This window comes from Stegodyphus dumicola, chromosome 10 (genome assembly GCF_044657685.1).
Source record: "Stegodyphus dumicola isolate Sdum_Otavi_A_Nest chromosome 10, ASM4465768v1".
Lineage (NCBI taxonomy): Eukaryota > Metazoa > Arthropoda > Arachnida > Araneae > Eresidae > Stegodyphus > Stegodyphus dumicola.
In genome coordinates, this window is record NC_140777.1 from 146,993,287 (window position 1) to 147,016,454 (window position 23,168).

General features: G+C 30.9%; 2 protein-coding genes across 4 annotated transcripts in view; one reads left to right on the plus strand and one right to left on the minus strand.

The window, feature by feature from the left end:
- Nucleotides 1–13,792, minus strand: part of LOC118201050 (synaptic vesicular amine transporter-like) — a 231,192-nt gene extending 217,400 nt beyond the window's left edge. The window contains exon 1 of the mRNA XM_035373075.2: nt 13,635–13,792. The gene's annotated coding sequence lies outside the window, so the exon portion shown is untranslated. The remainder of the gene's footprint in view (nt 1–13,634) is intronic.
- The window catches only part of LOC118201065 (LRP2-binding protein-like), a 99,830-nt gene extending 77,158 nt beyond the window's left edge, over nt 1–22,672 (plus strand). For all 3 annotated transcript variants that reach the window (XM_085825690.1, XM_035373095.2, XM_035373089.2), the window contains exons 3-8: nt 3,198–3,311; nt 6,923–7,071; nt 16,807–16,985; nt 17,854–18,025; nt 18,636–18,801; nt 22,131–22,672. In XM_085825690.1, coding sequence (XP_085681816.1) covers nt 3,198–3,311; nt 6,923–7,071; nt 16,807–16,985; nt 17,854–18,025; nt 18,636–18,801; nt 22,131–22,196 — 846 coding nt within the window. In that variant the 3' untranslated portion in view covers nt 22,197–22,672. The remainder of the gene's footprint in view (nt 1–3,197; nt 3,312–6,922; nt 7,072–16,806; nt 16,986–17,853; nt 18,026–18,635; nt 18,802–22,130) is intronic.
- Nucleotides 22,673–23,168: the final 496 nt, after the last annotated feature.

Consider the following 23,168-nt stretch of genomic DNA (forward strand, 5'->3'; position numbering starts at 1 on the left):
CACAAGTCAGACTGTACTATCAGCGAACTCTAACTCCTGGCACTATAACTCTACATCCGGTACTCATTGCTTCATCTTTGTGTTTAAGTACTCACAGCACACTTACAACCGCAAGGACACCAGCAATACATATATGAACCCCTTGACCCCATTCTATATTTTAGCAGTTTTTAGTATTTTAGCATTTTACTTTTGTATTACTATCTTACATATGTACCTTTCTTAATATTTTTCTTAATATCGATGCATCTTTATGTTCATATCTGTTAGTATTTGTTTGTACATGTATCTATTCTTGCATTTGTTTTGTATATTTTTATGTATCTGTGTTATTCCAACGGCCATGCACACCCACAAAGCTATTGTCACGTAACCATTGTCAAACAATAATCCTCAGCCCCTGTTTAGCCATGTATTGATCTTCAGATCTGTAATATAAACTCCTGAGGCAGCCTCTCGGGGCCCCAGGGAGTTGTTGTTCCTAGATAGGGTAGGGCGTGGGACACACGCCTGTCTACCTATGTTAATCATCAGACGTCCCCATCCTCCGTCACCTATCCTTTCTTAAGTTTCGAATTTCTACAGATTACATCTTCTTTAGACAATTTTCATTTTGTTGGTGGTATGCGACGGAATTTTCAATCACCGATGTGTGCCTGTACGCATTTGGATCATATATTACTTACCGTATTGTCTGTTTCAGTTTTCTGTATCTTGTAGCTACTCAGGTATTTTTGATAAGAAACAGACGTAAATTGATAACTATATATCCTTTCATTTGTAACTTAACAGACTGTATAATTGCTGATGTCTAATGGCTCAGGACTTCTAATAGAAATAAAAGAATCTTTATGTCGCATGAAACTCATATTATTCAAACTTACTTAAAGGCACTCAGACTGAAGAACTGCAATTTTCCAATCAGGTCGAAGTTTTTGTTATTCTACTTCTCAGACGTACCTCATATTAGCACACACGTAGTGTTATCTCCAGCCGTGTAGAAATAACTGAAGTTCCAACGGCTCGGGTAAATTTTAGAACACTGATTTGCACCACCAGAAGTGCTTTTCCGTTCACCGACATAAACTAAAAATTTACGTAACGATGAGTAATGCGCATGATACTGCTTAAAGCAATTTCTAGGATTTGTAGAGGGACATATGTAAAATCTTGCTTATACCCTCTATGCTAAAAAAGTGAAGATTATATCAATTTTTCATAATTAAATCTTACATCTATATTATTTTACAAAAACTAGCCTGCAAAAAACCTCTCTATATTTTAACTTCTTTTGAAACCTACTTTTAAAAGGCTGTTTTTAAAGCGCGTGTTTCGGAAGACTGCTGAAATAAATTTACTTTTCTAAGATATTCCGCTACTGCACAAAAATGATGATCACATTGCAATGCATCTACATCGGAGATTTTTTAATGGCCCTATATTGATGTGCTTTCAAATTCTGGATTCATTTGTTAGTCTAGCTGCCTTGTGAGAGGCACTGAAATAATTTGCGAACACACACTTGAATATTATATTACGTCTGTCATTATAGAAGATAGCTACTGTGATGCTTCCAAATGAAAAAAGTAAGATTTTTTTCTAAAGCAAAACAGATGAGAGTTGTTCTAAACATTACTTAATAAAAACTTTCATTTTGGATGGTACTCAATGTGATGAAAAAGGTCTTTTAGGAATACAACGACGTGCTTTGCATTCAGGTTTTCACTTTATACAACACAATAGTAAAACATTTAATGGTATTAAATAATTCAGCTTTGCCTCATTCCCAAGAATCATATTGTAAGTATTTCTTTTCGAGAATTGTTTTTCAGGAATTTCTGGAAATAAAAATAAATTTTCCTCTCTTATTTCTTTCATTCCAAGTCGTTAAGTTTTCAGAATACATATTACAGAATTACACACACACACACATATATATATATATATATATAAGATAACTGCATGCGTATGGGTTCGTAACGAATTAAATGCATACAGAACCGATGATAGTTTGATAGGATTTATTTTATCAAAAGAAATGTAGTTCTGGAACTTTTCAAAAAACCATTCCTACAAATATACTCAGTATAAGAGAGCATAATCAGTAGTTACTACTCCAGATTTCTAAGAATATTAAACAGAATGCAATGAAAAACTCATGTAAAAAGTGCAGCTCCCACCAACATCTAATTTTAAGCTAAAACCTGGACACTGATGTTCTCTCCAGGCTTACGGTAAAATTACATACAAGGGCCCCATACGGTTACAGTTACATATGGGGACCAATTACAGTTATTCAATTAGAGTAATAATTATAGTTACACATGGACCAGACCTAAACGTCACCAAATGGTCGCCAAGCTCGGCGACTTTTGGAAATTTCTCGCCAAACTTTACGGCAAATTTAGTCGCCAGCTTGGCAAAATAGCCATTTACCTCAATGTTAAATAGAATTTCCTCTTTAATCTTACTTTTCCGGCAGATTTGCGTCTCTTTAGATGTTTCATGTTAACATTACACAAAAGGTACTGCAATTTCACATGTAATTTGATTAAATTATTTACATATTTGTAACAATATAATATATATATATATATATCAAAAAGGAAATGTCGGAACTAAATTGAAAATTTTTGCTCCTTCTTATATGAAGCCTTAAACCATATATATATATACTTATTCAATAAGGCAAAAATCCATTCCAAGCAAATTATTCGCAAAAAAAATTACTTTAATTAAGGGTACAAACGATTATTCTGTATTTTAATACGCAATATATGGCGTTAGAAAAATTTCACATTAACTACAGCACAAATGTTTATAAAATTATTAGTTAGATATGTTATAAATTAAATGTTCTTAAAATAAACATATTTAAAATTATATTAAAACCAATATAAAAATTAAAATTATTAAAAGCGTGTATTGTTTTCAAATCTCTCATGTAAATTAACAATGCATTGCATTAATTGAAAGATAATTACGTCAAAAATTATTAACGATTAAAATACGTCAAAGGGAAACATGTCTGATAATCAACAGCGTGTTAAATTGTATGAATGACAAATTAAAGATGTTTAAATATTTCTTAAAAGATGTTTATAATCTTCCAATATATTGCTTCAGATCTTATATTATACTTAATTTGTGATAACAGGTACGAATATTTATATTTAAAATATTCATTCATATTTCAGGGTCGATATGGAAAAGCATTGGCCTTGCTCTTTAAGTATGAAGATTGTGAAGCAAGGGCTATGCTAATGCTGGCGTACATGTATTATAAAGGACTTGGAGTTGTCGAAGACATGGTACTGCACACAATTATTGTAATTTAAATTTAAAACAAATTTTTCTTTTGTTATAATCTGTCTATGAAAGTTTTTAAAATGTTATGTGGCTCTTTATTTAAATGTATTAAATTTATATCTCAAAAGTAATTCTGAAGAAACATGCAGTTTTTATGATAAGCACCAAAGTTATTTTTCATCAATATTTAACTCTTAATAGATAAAAATCTATATTTATGATACTATGCAAATCATTAGACTTATTTTAATGTTATTAAAAACAATCCATGGATTTCGAGAGAACGTCAGAAAGGTTCGTCATTTTCAAGTAACGGTCAAATATTCTACCAAGAAAAAAAATTTTAATCTTCTAAAATTAAGCAGAACCTTCTTGCTCCTGGATACAAACTGGTGTCATATTCTCTCAAAATACACACTGAATTAGTTCCAATATCATTAATAATCTGAAATTTTATTTAGTTTAATTTTAAAAATAACATTCTTGGCTTTCATGCATTGAAAGTTCTGTAACTGGTCCACGAGCCAAACTTTAATAAACTGTCTCGATTAACCGCACAATGTACACAAAAATTTATACTGAAATATATAACATTTCTGAATTATCAATATTTAAGTACTTCAAAGTGAAATTTCATACCTCTTTTTTAAAAGGTCAATGACATTCCGTTATTATCCGAATGCTTTTCTGATGAATAACTAAGAAAATAAAATAAAAAGTTCTAGTTTGGCATAGCAAATGTTTTTGAAAATAAAACTCGTTGCATACGTAATTGCTTACTATAGCAATTTCACAGATTATAGACCATATTTTGTTTTACAGAAAGATTAAATTTACCCTAGGGTTATTTTTTCAAAATAGAACACTTTACGGAATTAACAGTTGTCAAATTAAAAATAAACAAAAAAATTGGTTTTGAAGATATAAAAATGCTTTCTGTTTGTGCTATCTTCAGTCTTTCATTGAGAATCGTAATATGAACTTCTAGTCGCCAAAGAGATATGAATTTTTAAACCTAATTTTTTTTTTATTTTAGTGTTATTCCCCTTCATTCTGCCTTACTTTATGATAAACTGATGTATTTGCTTTTGAAATTTATACTTGCAGTTTATTAACATGAACATTTAAAGGAGAACGGAAACAAGTTTCTCTCACTTTCACTGCTGTCAATGCTATTCGATAATGAAAATGTATGTTTTTACATTATTATAAATTTCTTTTCTTGCACCATATACTAATGATAGAGTAAGCAAAAATATTACACACATATACATATAGGTGTAAACACACACACGCATGTATAATATAGGTGTAATATGTGTTTGGAAAATACGTGTATGTACATATACATACATACATATACATATTTCAAAATTACGTATTTTTTTTTCAACTCTTGCCTAAGTTTTAAGTTACCAATCTGAAAGCTTTCCTCCAGAAGCATCATTTGTAATATTCGCTTGCGAATTCATAGTTAATATACTGTGTCGTTGTGATTTTTTTCTATTTCTTCATCAATTTTTCATTAAAAGAAGTATAAAATTATTCAGTACCGTCTTCCGTTACCAGTCGATGATATTCCAACATTTAACTAATACGTCATTACTTGAATTGTTTATCAGTTGCTAAGCGATCATTCCGTAAAGCAAAAAATATCTTTCAAAATCATTATTCGTGTTTGTTATTAGCATGAATACACAATTTAATTATTAAATACTACTATAAAAACATTTAAATAATATTTTATAAGAATTTAATATTATATAAACAATTAAAATACTTATCAATGTCATATAACCTCAAGCTTTACTTTTTGGGCATATGGCTTTTAGAATTCTCGCTTCCCGCGAATTCCGCTTTGTGCAACGGAATGCAACAGAATGTTGTTTAAAAATTAGTTTGTAACGATCATCAGAATACAGATACTTTAAAACTATTTTAGTGTGCAGTGTTTTTATAGGACAAAGGTAATACTTTTTCTCCATTAATCTGAGTAATTAATTAACTTATTTGGCTAGTCATATTTAAAATATTTCTACTCGCAAATATGTTTAGAATAAAATATAGGTTACGAGAAAACAAATTTTGCAATATAATACTTTTAGCCTATTTTATTTATTTCAGAGATTAATGTGACGTATAACTAATTACAGTACTTAAAGTATTTTCATTGAATATATGTTTTCCATTAAAAGAAAACTAATGCTCATGGTATTCATGATGTTTGGAATTATGCGCCCTTTTTCTATCAATAACCAAAACTGACATTCACCTTTGTATTGCACAGCTATTATGTACTGAAATTCCTTTGAGTTCATCACTTAAATCAGATTCAACGCATCTTGAAGTCGTTTGAATCTTTTGAAAGTGAGAAATTTGTTAGAAATTTAATCCGTCTCAAAACCCCGTCTGTGAAATTTGTAACTATGGAAAGTACTATGTATTCAAGTGCGTCATAACTGTCGTATTCCAGATAACTAAATATGAGGGCTTAAAGAAAATATTATTGCAAAAGCTGAAGATATTTTCAAATAGATTTCAAAGGTCTGAGTAAAATTTAAGAGAACAGTGTGACTACATGTCTTAGAAATAAAATTCCTCTTGAATGTATAAAAGAAATTTGAAACAAATAAGGCCCCTTTTGTCTGATTTACCTTTTGTCCTATGAAATGAAATAAAAAGAAACTACGAGATTGTTTTTTTACTGACCTTTATGTTTACAATTGGATCCAGGATCTTTTAGAGAATAACATAAATTGATTTTCTTTCTAATTTGTTTACCTCTATTTCGGTAGTACTTATCGGCATTCCACAGAACTTAGTTCCAGATCTCACTCACCGATCTTTTTATAACTCTTCCGAAATCATATTTAAGGAAGATTTAACTTTGCATCGCATTACTATCTTGCGAACTATATTATATTTTTACTTAATAATCAATAATACATTTAAAAAAACCCTTAAAATGTTAACATCATTAAGCTTCAAAAAAGTCGTTCAAGAATAAGTGTGAACTAAAACACTTATTCCTGAATTGAAACCATTTAAATGAAGCTTTGTAATTCTGATTTTTGTACTTTGGTACAGAATTTCATTACATGAAACCCTATTTACTGGTTTTCCTAACTTTACACTTAATGTCTGCTACGCATTTTAGAATTCTAAACCTTAGAATGTTCAATTTAGTTTTCCTGGAGAAAAAAATATACCCAAAAGACACCTGAAAAATTTTGAGTTTTCTGGCGCCGACTGCCACAGGAGTAGAATGCGTTTATAACACGGAAGTATGCGAATAATTCCTAAACTAACTAAAAATATGATCGTGGTTGCAAATAAGGGTTTTTTGAGATTCCTAAAGATTTCTGTGTGCATCCAACAAAGTGGGTTTATTTACTCTGGTTGTGACAGGACAGATTTTTGGATTGATAATATCTGCTGATTTCTGGATTTACTGCGAGAAGTTTTAATAAATTTGGTTTAAATACATCATTAATATCATAGTATTGATTTAAAATTTGTTACTGTCAATAACAATGGTTTCGAACATTTTAATAACAAACTGGTGTACATATTTTCATTTTAAGATTCATACATATTATATTGACCTTCCCAGAAAAAAGCTGTACTGTATCTACAAAAACTGGCTGCATTCGAAGATTTTAGGCCAGGAGAAGAAGCATTACTGGCTACAGCATTGTATTATCTTGGCGAACTCTATTACAGAGGAATTGCTGTAGCTAAAGACGACGTTGAAGCTGAAAGGTGAGTAGTAATCGAGTATGCAGGCATCTATAGTCGAAAGGCGAGACGAAACTAATCTCCCAAGACAGTGAAAAATTTCATTAAACTGAGATTATTTATTACATGGGAAACCGTTAGGAACATGATATGATTTTTATTTATATAGACGCAGATAAAAGTGAATATTGCCACGCTTTTCCGAGATTTACGAATCTCTACCAAAACTAAAACGTGTTCCTTTGCGAACAGTGGAAGCGACGCGGGGAGTGAAAACATCTTAAATTTCATGTTTTCAATTGAAGCAGAATTCAGAAAAACAATAAAAAATATTATGTTTTTTTTTTTTTTTTTTAAATAACATTTTAGTGTACTGCATTCAATTTAAAAGTAAATAAGGAGGGCTAATATTACACACGCTAAGTAAAATATAAAAATAGCATTTATTACTTTCAAGACGAATACACTGCGTTGAAAAGTACGTTTTAAAAATATGTCGTATATTATCCTTTATTTCCTGTCTGAATTATATTTCAATTGAAAATACGGCCTTTCGAGATTTAAAATATTATCACCATTCGTACTGGCAAGTTGCAGTTTTTGCATAGGAAAATGTTTTACTTTTTGTAACTCTGACAATATTATACTGTATGTATATAATCAAAAGTGATAAATACTGTAAAATTAATATCGACCAAGAATGGTAAACTATCTAACTGGAAGGTGTATTACAAATTAAAAACAATTTGAAGCAAAAACTTGGAAAACGAAACTGAAATATGAGTAAATTAATACAACACAAAATTAGAATTAAATATTAGGTTCTAAACAATAATTCATAATTTCTTGGATTTTGTTACAAAGTAGTCGAAAGAATTATCAACAGAGCCACATTTCTGTAGAATTGCAGAGAATCTGATGTGAACACCACGTACCTTCCTTGCACGATCTATTAAATTATATGCACTTTTTGCTGCATTTCATTAATTTCCTCGAATTATTCTAATTGAATAACCGATCCCTCAAGGCAAGTTGAAAATGACATCAAAAATTGAAAATTTTGAAATTATATGTCCCCGTCAATATTTGTCGTACGGGAGTCAAACTTCGTATCATTTTATGTTTTGATAGCGTATATAGTATAAAACTTATATATATATATAGGAACCATATATATATATCCAATATATATATATAGGAACCGGGATATATATATATACTCGTATATAGGAACCGGGAGAAGTTAAATTTCGCTATTTATCGAAAATTATATATTTTTAAATTTGATATTGTCAACATGAATATTTTCGTCTTTTAAAACATTTCTCTACTTGGAAATACATGACTACGACTAATGGAAAAGGAAGGCTAGGTAAGCCGAATAAGGAAATGGGTATATGAATTATATATCCTTAATACTGCCACAATTGCAGCAAAAAAAGGGAGGTGCACAGTTAGATGTTATAGCAATCCCATATTCAAAATTTCAACGTTCTACGACTAAACGTTTTTGAGTTATGCGAAATGCATACATACGTACTGATGTACGTACGTGGAGACATCACGAAAAAAATTCCTTTTGAATCCATTTTGGAAAGAAAAGTCCATTATTCTGTGCGTACGTACAGATCTCATAGAAAGAAAATCGCCCAAATGGACTGAGGAATGGTCAAAATGGTTACTCCTTTGAAATATAATACCGGAATTTTTCCGCGTTCACAGTATTTCCTTTACTTCGTAACAATCAAAGAAATTTTCTTAAAATAAAACTAATTAAATGAGATATTTATACAAAATTGAAAGAAAATATTTAAGAAAAAAATGTGAACACATTAAAGAAATCAATTAAGTTATTATTTAAATTGTTGAATTATTACTTTTTGCATATTCTCAGCATAATTTGGGGGCAGGTTATATTTTAATAATTGCTTTTTTTAATTCTTAAAATTTTTTTTAAACTTTTTATTTTAATTACACTTATATTAAATTTAAAAGCGATTTTTTTAAAATTTTTCTTTTGCAATTAATTCAGAAATATGTGTTTTCTGATAATTCTTTCCGTTACCCCTTGGAAAATTCAATGAAATTTATAAATACTATTTAATTATTCTTCAATTTTTGTATTAATTTGCTTTCATTTCACTATTGCTTTTCTAGTTCCCCCCCCTTCAGATTGTTTTTAATTTATGCCTTCCTACTAAATAGTTTACCATTTTTGTCGCTATTAATTCTATAATATTTTATCTAATTAATACATATATTGCAATGTTTAAATGCTTCATTTTCTATATTCAGTTTATCTTTGTATATCCATGCTCAATACAGGATCTACTGCTCATTTCATTACCATTACGTTATACAGAGAACGACGGTTCAATATGTTCTACTTCAATATGTGAAAACTGATTAACCATGAGAAATTTATTCTATTTCCTTCTAGCAGAAATTTCGTTCCATCATTTATAGCTTTCTGCAGTAACGAATAGATTACATTCGACTGCACTTCGGAAAACAAGCCGAACGTTTAAAATTGCCCATCAGCGACCGAGTGGTAAAAGCCGCTGAACACTGGTAGTTCGGTCCGCGGGTTCGAGTCCCGGGCTATGGGCTGGCTGCATTTGCGTTTTCGTGGTTTTCCCCATGTGTAACGTGGATACGAGCCAGTTTCCCTTAAAAAGACCTCCACGGGGCATTCATCCCTTTCCGTGTAAGGGCGGAGTGTTTAAGGGTGGAGCCATGTTAAGTAAAAGTAAAAAAACTTTTAAAATTGGTTATTGATGATACTTGATATCACTTCATTTCGAAAATTTCTGCCAAAAGCTACGCGCTGGATATAAAAATGTTTTTTGTTTCCGTACAATGTTGCCATGACTAGCTTTGAAATTGTTGAGTTTCTTAATCAAAAAATCATAACTGCTTTACAAAATATGAAATAGATAATAAAGCAAATTCCAAATTTGGGCTTTCAGATGCCCATATTCGGGTGGAGACGTACGTTATAAAAAATTGGATGGCTCTAGGTACCGTTGTTTTATCACAATGCGAGAAACATACATACATTTATGCAGATTCTTCATTACCTAATTTCTTTAAATATAACACAGGGAGATAATATTTGGTGGCAACGATTTGAAAAGGGATTCAGATTTTTAAAATTTTCGATGCAAAATGCCAGATACGAAATTAATAGCTCTTCTGGGCTAACGTCCTTTGGCTAAAAGAAAAGTTAATCTGACAAAAACGTTGATTCTATATTCATTAAATCGGAATTCGTCTGTCTCTCGTATCAGAGGGGAATTCTTTATTCGGTTGAACCATTACCATTTAGTAATGCTGACGTACGTCTAAGCTAAAAATCTCGAAATAAGGGAAATCAAAGAAAAAGAGAAAGTGATTGTATTAAAAAGAAGAAGAAAGATTAGAGAAAAAGAGAAAGTGATAGTCTATTCAAAATCAAAGAAAAAGAGAAAGTGATTGTAGTCCGAAGTTCTGTTAAAATCTGCCTGATTTCGAATTTTCCGCCAGAAATTGTCTTTTCCGTTTAATTTTGCAGCTAATTAATAAATAACATTAGTGAATAAATTGAAACATTTTTTCTGTCGAATTGATGAAAATAAATCTTAAATATATTTGACCTGCTGAATACAGGCACAAAAGAAAATAACAGTTCACAATAAATAACATTTTTGTGTTTCCAGAATAAGACAGAAGAGGCAATATATTTTAATTTTGTTAACTTATATTTCTATTTGTTTCACTAATAGACTTTAGTATCTATGAAAGTTGGTCATATAACACTAGCGCTGGGTACACATGTTATCAACTGATGTTATTAATCCGCAATGCTAAATATTACGTAAGTTATCACGCATTTAATACACTAAAACTGTTAATGAAACTGTTAATCTATATCAGGATAATTAATGTTCAATATTATGAAGGTCATATCAGAAATATTCCAAAAATTAGATATATTTCTAGTTTTTGTAGTTACTTCTTTGGCTTGTAATACCTTTCAATTTCTCTAAGCAGAAAACAATAGTAATCGCCCGTTTTGTTAGTTTACCTTTTCCATTGTTTTGGTATAGGTTGAATTCTACAAAAAACTTTAATATTTCCCCTTATTCATTATTCTTAGCCCCTAGGTTTTCAAAGCAAAATTCCACTGGCGATTCAGGAAGTGAATTTTCAAAAATTATCTGTACCAGTTGCTCAGGAGTTCTTGAAACAGTTGGCAGTAATTTTCTGTCTTATTACTCTGCACAAATTCATACACCATTTCTAGAAATGCTTTCCAAGTCACTAGTTCCTGCTCATTTATTGTAAAAATTTGTATCTTTTAAGAGTCTCCGAATTTGGAGATTAATGAATGTTCTCTTTGTTTCACTTTTACTTCACACCTTCATTTCTATTGCATTATTTAAAAATCAAATATTAACAAACAAATATTAGTAAACATTTTAATAAACGCATATTATATAACAAATATTAATAAACGCATAAGAAATACTGATTCAAAAATATCTGCCAAAAGTGTACAAGCTGGTAAAGAGGATAGAAATAAGCAGATTTCGTAATGGAACATATAGGTGAAAATGTTGGGTTGAGGTGGTATAAGGCACTGTTTTGCGGTTGGTAAAAGTGTTCTGAATAAAACATCGTTCTCGATGGGAATATGGACCGTATACATCACTACACGAATGCGAACTGGCCAGCATAGCAAACATTTTACCTGCATTATTTCTATCCGCAGTCTCATATATAAAATGCATACTCAGAAATTCCGCGCTCTGAGCGATGTAAACTGCTCCAGTAACGACGATTTGCACCAGCAAAATGCTTTTATCTGCTGCTCAACGATGTTTTGTACCACTTCAACGGATCATTTTCCTACACACATTCCATTATAAAATCTATTTATTCCAATTCTCTCTACCTGCGTTTAATTTTTTTGACAAATATTTTTGAATTACTCCATATAATAGAATGTGTTATTACGCCTCAACAAAAGGCTGTAAAGTGCTAAATAGAATTACGACTAAATCGTCTTTTTCAGTAGTGACATCTAGCGGAAGGAAATCGTAGTAGTAGATTTTAAATGAAAGACTGAAATCACAGGAATGTTTATCACATGCCTCTAGAAAGACTTTTGGTTGATAAATCAACCTCTTATCGTGAATCGAAGCAAAATGCCAAAACGAAATTAATAGTCATTTTGGGCAAATTGCATCTTTGGACTAATAATTGCGAATTATTTCATCATGTGACAAATTTATAATTCAAGAATTAATAAAAGATATCTGTTAATTATCAAAATGTGTATTTATGAGAAATTTTTAATTTTTGCGCAAAGCAAAAAAAAAAAAAAAAAAAAAAAAAAAAAGGTCACTTCTTAATTCTTTTGCAGCATTTTGTTCTCTTTTTCAGTTGAGTTTTATATTTACTCAAGGACTGAAATTTAATTTTATGAGTTCGCAACAGCAGATATTACTTTCATTTAAGAAAAAGAAGTTCAACATTTGTACAATTTTTCATGCTTTTTAACATTACATTTATTATTATTCTTTGAGCAGTTAGATTAAAATCTACAATTTCAAAACCATACCCCCCCCCCAAATGTGTAAAGGAAACGTTCTTCGTTACAAAAAAAGCTTTCTTGAAAAATTATCAAAATTATTCAATTTAAGAAAATTTTTAATAGTTAAAAAGAAAGTATTATTCCGATGGCTGTATAACCTTGAATTATATTAAACAAAAAAAAAATTAGAATATCAGCATATCTTGAAACAGGAAATTAAAAGTTTTACTTTTGTATAGATGATTGTCTGGAAATCTTAAAAATTTGCGTACGAAAACTTTTATGAGCAAATGTTCTTCTAAAAAATTTTTTTATCTGTCTCAAAAAAATTTAATTAATTAATTTGGATAATTTTTATTATATAAGGATAAATTACTTCTTTTATCGCTCCGATTATATAAAACATCGTTCTGATGGCCATATTTGATTCCTTCCTTAAACTGGAAACACAAATCTGCGATCAGTCCTTCAAATCCTATCAAAATACCCTGCTGTATAAAGAACCGTGTATGTATACATTTCGGTAATAATGCAGTTTGCGATCTACTACTTTTAGTTAGTTATCTCTTTCTTAGATGACGCCACTATCACCTTTTTATATATGAAAATGACAATAAATACTTAATAATACACATATGAAAAGGATTCCATTAGTTAATTTAATAACCCATTAAATTTTTTCAGTTCCATTAAATTTTATAATTTTTTGCACTATTCTATGATCGTATCCTAATTGTTCCGTCTACTTATAAGACCATTTAGTCACTTATAATAATAATTTAATAGCTAACTAAAAGTAGTAGTTACCAACATTTCATTTTTTTAATAAGTAGATTTATTTCGAATCAGTAATGGCTTATTTCCGAATAGAAAAGTATTGCGATATAAAACGTGGTATACGTTATAAGATTTCGATAATACCTTAATGCATTGCTAACGAAAACGCGTGAAGCAAATATGGGTTTATTCAGTCAAAATACGGAACTAACTGAACAGAATATTGACTTACCTCCTCTTTAATTTATTACTAACTACCCGATTGGCAATTCAGAAGAAATTATAGTCAGCTGCCTAGTGCCATGATTAAATGACTGGATAATTATTAACATCTCATAATTTTTTTTATAAATGTATCATCCTTTAACCGCTTTAACGAGCAGCAAAGTACAAAATAAATCGTACAATGACATAAGGCAGAGCGGTAAGGAAGAGACTTGGTGTATTTTATGTGAAAAATAATTATTTTTGTCTTTTTGGAAACACGAACAACCGACAAAAATGACAGGAAGCATTTCCTCTCATCCGGAAGAGTTCTTCCTCTAGTTCTGATCCTAAGAGTTAAAATCTCATAATTATCTGTTTTTGACTTAAAGCAGGATTTTCGGATTGTAGATATTTGCGGTTGGAGCAGTAATTCAAAAACAATATAAAATATACTTTTTTTGGTATTTATCTGAAAAAAATTAATATTTTTCTCGGTATTTAAAGATATTTTTTAAATCTTTATATGTCAGCTCGGACATAAGGTGATCATCTCGCATAAGATGACCTTGGATGTTAAAACGTGTGTGTGTGTGACTTACCTAACTTGTCTCTTGTAACTGTAACTTGACGGTTGTTGTTAACTAACCGTCAGAACAAGCCCACGAAATTCATCGGGAAAAGGAATGCGAGACTGCACCTGTCTTTGGCAAGAGCCTTAAGCACCACCCCGGGGTCCTAGGGTCTCCCACCCCTCTTTCCTTACCATCAACCTCTCCAGAGGACTTTCGGTTTGCCTTATGTTTAGAGTGCCTCATGCCGCACTGACACTTTACAATTAAAAACGCACATGGACTCGAACCCGGACCCTTCGGCACCGCAGTAGGCTTCTCTAACCACAATACCGTCCGGGTGGTTGTTAAAATGTCTTAAACAAGAAAAAGAAAAGTTTTATATGTAAGAGTATATGACATACGTCTGCTTGATATTGAACAGTTTGGTAAAAATATAAATGGTCTAACATAATACTTTAAAATAAAGAAAAGTAAATTTGTTTCATTTAACTGCAATGTTAAGAAATAGCTTGTAAAATATCTTAATACATTTGGCAACTATTAAAGTAAATTTGTTTCATTTAAATTAAATGTTAAGAAATAACTAGTAAAATATCTAAATATATTTGGTAGCTTTTAAGTTGCGCACATAGCAGATATGGTTTCCACAAAGGCATTTGAAATGGGGAGGAGGTATTATCGATATTCGGTTCCATGCTTTCTTCCGTGTATTAATTTTTTGTCCAACAAAATAGTTTCAATTACTAATATCTAAGTGATACACTTCTTCTGTGAGTAGACGGTAATTTTTAAACAGTGTTCGAACGGGTCAAAAAACTTGAAAATTCACACTATCAAACCCGTTAAAAAATTTGTGCTTTCCTGTTCCTGCTTAGTTTTCAGATAAGTGAATAAAATCTTTGAATTTTGGTAATCTAACCTTTAGTTTGTTCCTCACTGCGCAAAATTACATTGTGAAGGACGAAACAAACATTCTTACATACATGGTTTGGATTATGTAATTACGGCAAAGCCTTGAGGGCTATTTGTCTAATCGGAGGGATGCCTTCGTGGAGGACTTCGTAAGGGAAACTGGCTCGTATATATGTTACACATGGAGAAAACCACGAAAGAGCCCACGCAGCCAGCCCGTTCGCGGGGTTCGAACCTCGCAGCGAACTACCAGTGTTCAGCGAGTTTCGCGCTCGGCCGTTGGTGGGACCTTACACAATAAATTCTCTCGATTAGTCCAAAGAATTTCCAGTATATGAAGAACCTAACCTATCTATTCTGTACCAACTGCATCGATAAAAGTACTCTCTTGTTATTTCTGAATTGTAGTTTTCTTTCATCCATTCTTAAGGTATCCAAAGGTTGTTTTTACGAAAGCAAATTTTGATATTTCTATTTATCTTTGCATAATTTTCCTAGATGCAGCATACGCTGTTTCTGTGAAATATGAAACAACAAATACGAAACCCGAGAATAATAGTCTTCTATTTAAATAAAATGCATGTAGTAGGTTCGTGGTAATTTATATCGTAATCTACATATATAGATATTCAATAAAGTATCAAAAAAAATTTTTTCGGGGGGAGAGGAAAAATTCATTAATAAGCTTATAAAAAATGCCTGATAAAAATTAGAATTTAACGGAGAGAGTCCTAAGGAAGATTGAAGTTCACATCTTTGCTCATAGTGTATATCGTTCCTCACTTTGAAATTACTAAGTTACTGTTGGAAGTGAAGAATCTTAAGAACTGATAAGCGAATAATCGCATGAGTTCGTGTGACAGGAAACAAGATAGAAGAGTAACTAACCCTTTATTATTTCAACTAAGGTTTAAGAAAACTCCGTCTTGGAGTGTACAATAAAGCCGACACTTGGGCTTTGACTTAAGAGACTAAGAATATTACTAAATTAATATAAAGTAAAGAGGTATGGCTGAAGCTATCAAAATTCTAACGGAGTTGGCTTCTTTAATAGACTGCGAAGCTATCAAGGGCCTAAAGTGCCGCCGAGTGTAATAATAGCTTACGAAAGAGTAGCCTAAAACGGCGGACGCGTGCAGCCAGAATACCTGGTATTTCTCTCTCTAAGACCGAAGAACTTCGCTGTTAAATACCTCTCTTCCTCATTATGCATTCAAACGTGATTCTAACACGACGTTCTGGCCTGAAGTGGTAAGTTGAAGTTAAGAATTGATAGGAAAGGAACTTTAACTCACAATTTAACTGTTATTAAAATTAACATAATCCTTACAATAGCAAAGTAAATAGCGTCTGAGTTTGTAACAAAAAACATTCCGAAGCCATGTAATTACAAAATTCCAAGACGTCCAAATAGGCAGAAAGCATATCCAAAAGCCATTCTCCATCGAAAACGAATATAAAAGTATGCAGTAGTTTACTAACAGTGACAAGATATTTGATGCTCTTGAAAGTAAAATATAAACTGGACAATGAAAATGATTATTTGCTATTTTCAAAAATGTCTTATTGATTTTTCATTCAGAAAATGTTAAATGTTCTTCAAATAAGTATTAATTTTTATCCTCTTGAAAGTATGAATTCCTGAAATCTTTTAAACTGCAGGATTAATATAACAGGTCATTCTACCTGATGTCATTATTTTATTTTTCACAGATGTTGGGTTCGAGGAGCAGTCTTACAGAAAGATCCTGAAACTGGGTTTCATTATTATGGCTCAGTACAGTGTCAAACAGCTCTAGGGATGTTCTATTCAAACCCACTTTTTAAGAACGCAAAGAAAGCTTTTTACTGGCATAAAAAAGCATCCGAATCAGGAAGCGATGTCTCAGAGGGTAAGGAAAGTTCCCTAAATCAATGTTGTTTAAAGTGACAGATTTTAGTTTTTCAGAAATAAACTAGAATATGGTTTCAGATGTTTCAAAAACTACGAATGTAATTTACCCAAATATTTAAAATGCTATCATATATCAGTTTTCAGTCAAAGCACTAAAAAAAAGAAGAAGAAGGATAATTTATTAACAAAATAAATTACCCTCATACCAAGACAGTATAGACAGGTTTTAGTCGAAATTAAAAAAGGTAATAATTATTAGCTACCGATTAAACAACCTAAAATCAGTGATCCATGATAATAACATTTATTTATCTATTTATTTATTTATTTATTGAAAGACCGTTGAGTTTTTAATATATACTTTAAATTTTAAATTAATTATTTAAAATTACAAAGGGAATATAGTCAAAGATATATTCGTCTAACAAACTATTTTATTTATTTAAAAATAATTTTTTGCATAAACCCGCAACAAATATCGATCATCCTAAGTAAAAATAATTTTTCTTCCTTTCTAAAAAATTTCTAATATTTTAAAAAATTATAGTAGTTGATATGCATGCCAAAAATGTGCATTTACATGTGATTGAGGATGTATATATATGATATGCATGAATATATTTTACGTGCTACATTGCAGGTCTTAAACTGGAAGTTTTGACAGAGAAATACGTAATTTCTACTTCTGTTGTTTTTGCAGTCCACATCAGTATAAACAAGACTGATTGATGTGGGGAAAAAAAAAAAGTCTTCTTTTCTTTCGTGCGTACAGTTCGTAATAATATTAACTGAATGCTTCTTTGTCCCTAACTGTATCACTAAAACTTAAATATTTAAAAGTAAGCTGTACTATTAATTAATTACAGGAGCTTTAGGTGTGATGTATATGCATGGAATAGGAACAGAAGTCAAGTTGGAACTCGCTTATGTATACCTAGTCAATGCCACTATAAAAGGAAACATTTTTGCCAAAGGCCACTTAGCAGCATTTTGCTACCGTCGCCAAATGTATCACAGAACAGTGACATTAGGAAGAGAGTAAGTTTAGTTTAATCACCAATAAATTTAGTACCAATTTTCTCAAGAGTTTACTTATGCTTTTTTAATTTTCTCAAAGAATTTATATAAAGCCTTCATAAGAATCTTATTTAGATTAGAATCTTATTAGAAAACTATTTTTGCTGTTTTGCTTCGATTTATTTTTACATTTCGTTGATCTTGGCTAAAATATTAAAATTAAGAATCTAAGATATAATAAATGTTCTTTAACCATGTGATTACATTTCGTGTCTATTATTCGTGGAGAAAATTTTCTGCTTCTTAAAATTATGCCTATTGGCATGCTTTCACTTTTAATATATCAGATTATACTTTTCTTTTCATGCATGTATAATAATTTTTTATCATAGTTACTCTGCCAAGGATTATTCCTTTCCACTTGTTCAATATTAATAAATTTTCTCCTGTCATGACTCTAAATTTGAGGTTGTAAAATATTGTCATGCCTGAAGAAAATATCTTGAAATTTTCTCCCGTGTATTTTTATTCTTAAATGCGACAGCTCTTAGACTTCTTGTTTTATATGTTTCTTTTCAAACTGAAACTTGAAAGAAAATGCAACACGAAAATTTTCATTTTTAATTTTCAGATTGGCATCGGAAGAAGATTTAGAAAGTCTTGCTAGAGAGCGTGAATGCCCACTCGAACATGTGAAACAAGGTATCGCACTTGGTTGCTTTTATCTGGCACTATGTATGCAGCAAGGTTTAGAAATAGCTCAAAATATACAAACTGCTAAGGAGCTCATTAAAAAAGTGAGTACATTTTATTAACAATTTATTTGTTATTTAACAATGACAAACATAATAATAATACTGTGGTTATTCCCTAAATCGGATGTGAGATTCGTAAAATGGAATTCTTTTGCTGAGCATATAATCGCTTCAAAAGTTTGATAACATCATTTTCAAAACGAATGAATGAATTTTAAATTTCGTTTTTGCTTTTAATTTTTTTCGTATTTTGTGTAAATTTAATGAACTTTTTATCTTAGTAAGCTATTTAAAAGCTTTATACTGCCACTCTGAAAAGCGTAAGATATTTACCCATCAAATTTAATTAAGAATTTCAGGGATATAAAGGGATAAGAAATGGAATTCAGGAATAAGAAGTGTGTTGCTACCTAGTAAAATGCAATATATTAATCTTCGGAATTTAATCCTATTTGGAGAAAAACAGTGGCACCTGGAGCCGCAAAATTTTGAATACATGTAGTGTTTCACACGAGTTAGTCGTATCCCGAATTTTGAATTTATCTTTTATTTATTCCAGATTTTGTGGGAATCTAAGGAACTTTTGTTTAAAACTCAGCATTGTCAAAGCTTTGTGTTGCAGCTCGGCAAAGCGTAATACATTTGTTTCCAATTTTATGAGAAGACTCAGCAATATAAAAGAAGTTTGTTAGCACTGGGTAAAACGCAAAATATTTATCTTTCGAATTAAATAAACAAATTCAGAGATCTGAAAAGAATGTGTTGCCACTGCTCGAATTAAAATACTTTTATCTTTCACACAGTGGACTGTCGTTCGGCAAAGCATAAGATAGTATTTCATATTTCTTTCAAATTTATTCTGCTATTAATAAGTAAACAAAGCGATTTAAAAGCGATAAAAGCAGATTATTTTTTATTAGTAGCTGGACTCGTGAAATGACATTAGTTGGATTCACTAAAATCATTGTATGTATTTTCCTCCTTCATAATAACTATTTTAGACTGCTGGTTGCATAAGCAGCTAGTATAATAAAGAAGGTACTTTGTAATTTTTACCATAATTTATCTTATAGCCAGAGCATAAATGCGACACTCAAAAATATGTTACAGAAAAAGATGTCATATCCCCCCAAAATAAACTAAATGACAGTATGTAAACTTATAAGTATAATAAACTCTTTATCATTCATTCTCTGATTATTCATTTTGCAGGTTATCCCTGCATATTTCTTGCAAAAGTTCCCAAACTGATATTGCAAATAAAAACAAACAAATAAAACAAAAACAAAAAAATTATCTTGTTTGATATAAACTTGTAAATTTAATGTAACAAAAATCTCATTGCTAAGGCTTCCACTGAAATTAAAAGTTCAGTATTAAGGTGGAAAATACAATATATAAAAACAGTTTTTAATTATATGTTTGAAGAAAACGCTCTGAAAGGTAAAATGTAATTTCTGTGGCTATTGTAACATTCTTGATCATATGTGTCTAGAAGTAAGGCTTAGAAAGACCTCCACGAAGGCATCCCTCCCCTTAGACAGATAACCCTAGTGTGCTTTGCCGTAATTAAATAAACCAAACCAAACCAAATCTAGAAGTAACATTATGAGGAAAATAGCAATGTTTAATTTCAAACAAAAATATTCCAAAGAGAAACTGAAGCAAATTGAAGTCTTATATATGTTATTTTTTTATATTATCACTTCTGTTATTCTTTGAAATTATATTTATGTTCCAATATAATTCGTATATGGAATAATTATGATTTCATGTTTAATCATATACCATAAAAAAACTCTTTTTTTTTTTTCTTTTTAGTGCATTGATTAAAAACTGCGCAATTCAAAAAGGTTTTTCTTTATTTTATACCTTTTAATATACAGAACACTGAAAAGAAACAAAGCTAACTATTCCTACCTCTAAACGTAGAAAAATTATTCTTTCTAACTTGGCGTATGATTATATTCAATTCAATTAAATTTATGATTGATTTAGAAATCCGATCTCATCAGCATTTAAGATCATGGACCATCAACAGTTAAGGATTAAATGTTTTGCTTTAAACAGTCATTACTGTTAGCAACTGCATGATAAGTGGGGGGGGGGGGGGGGGGGGAATTCGCCCACTTTTTTAAAACCGCCAAATTACCGTCAAAGCTGGTTTGGTGTATTTGATTATGGTAAAGTACACTAGCGCTATTTGCCTAAGGGAAGGGATGGGTTCGTGGAGGACTTTCTAAGGGAACTGACTTTACACATGGAGAGAACAAAAAAAAAAAAAAAAAAAAAAAAAAAAAAAAAAAAAAAACATGCAGCCAACCTATCCACCAGGATTTAGCGACTTTAACGCTCGGTCGCTGGTATATGCATAATGATTTTGTTAGCAGTGCAGAATTCATAATAATAACTCAAGCATACTAACACATACAGAATTCATAATAACAACTCAAGCATACTAACCCATACAGAATTCATAATAATAACACAACATTGCATATTTACAATTGCTTTTAATGAAATATTAACAGACTAATATGAAGTACGACGTTGAACCTATCAGTTTACCTATAAGGTATTTCTCCCGCCTTCTTAACAGGCCTTCGTAGTGTAGCTGTAAGCACGCTCGATGCGATTTCGGGAGGTCCGTGGTTCGATTCGGGGCTAGGGTATTGCTCATTTTTCATTGTTCATGCTTCCAAAAAAATATTGTAATGTTTCTATAGTGGCGCCCGAATTAAAAGGGTGGTGGATGATGATTATCCACACCCAGGATTTGGTGATTGGGTCCCCTAATAACCCTGATCGCCCTTTAAAAGGAGGAGTATATAAGGTATTTCTCCCGCCTCCTTAGCAGGCCTTCGTAGTGTAGTGGTCAGCACGCTGGGGGGGGGGACGTATTTCAGAGAGGTCCGTGGTTCCTGCGAGGATGATGCTCATTTTTTACCTTTTCTGCTTTAAAAAAATACCTAATGTCTCTACATACCAAGCGTTTAATTGTACCATTTTTAAATACTTTTTAAATTTGTCCATATCACCTTCAAGGAATGCTTAACATCACAGAACAGTGAATTAAAGAAAGATTTTTGAAGTTCTGTATTCCCTTCAGAATATTTTCGAACAATTCTACAATTTAATTATTCTTTTATAATTAAAACGATATTGCATATTTTTATTACCCTACATTTTTTATAAAATAGAAAATGTAGTTTAACAGAAGTAATACAAAATGTGTTTAGTAGTATTACAAAATGTATTAAATGAAATTTAGTAGTTTAATTTTAACTAAATAATTTCATAAGCTTTGTGTGCTAAAATTTTGTCGAATGCAACACATATTGTTATGTAACTATATGATATTTTCTTTGCAGGCCATACAGTTATCACCAGATATTGCTTATGATCTTCACAGCAAAGCTATTCTGGGTATGGCTTGACTAATTTTGTCAAGATTCAAAATAAACAAGATCAGGAAACACCTCTTTCTGCATGCTGGCCATTAATGTTCAAAATTTATCATATAAAGCAGCTTTTATCACAAAAAAGCTCGGACATTTAAAACAGGAAAAAAAGGTATTACTAATGGTCAAAATGATTCGTAAATAATTCAAGAATACTTCTCAATAAATTAAATCTTCATGTACGAGTTGCGGTTTGGATGCTATCGTAATTACGCACACAAATTAATAAAATCATTTGCTTGGAAATGGAGAATATTCCTTATTATCCATGCAAATACTATTCCCAAGAAATATACACAGAATCTGTATTCAATAATATAGTTACTTACTTAGAACTATCGTCGAAAATTAGTATTTCGTCCGAAAATTAAAAGAAAAAAGTTTTTGTAATAAATGTATCTGTCGTACAGTAAGTGATGCTCAAAATAAAAAGTATAAGCATGTTTCTTTCAGATTTTTCTAAAAATAATTAATCACAGCTTATAAATGTGAAAGTCATGTGAAAGTTCTACATCTGCAATATAATGTCGCAGATGTAGAACCAGAAATCCTGCTCGTACGTGTAGCACTGAGAAAGCGGTATTCATGGATGATAATCAGTTTTTGCTTCAAAATTATTTTGAATTTTTATAAGAACATTGCGGCAGAGTGAGTTGTTACCTATGTCTAGATCGCGGAATAAGGTGAATAATCGTTGGTGAATTGAAAATAAAGGTAATCTCAAATTCTGGTTGCAAGATAGTTCAGAGTAAAGTCCTCAAAAGTCAAATTGCTGCGAGTCGAATACTTGATATAAAAGCAGCTGACGAGTCAAAGCACTTTTTTAACAAAATTCAAAAGCAATTTTAGCAAAAGAAAAGTAAATAAATAAATGAAGTAAATTTTAGATTTCGTTTGCTGAATATTTATGAAACTACGCATGGCAAAATTCAAATTGTTTTTTAGTTC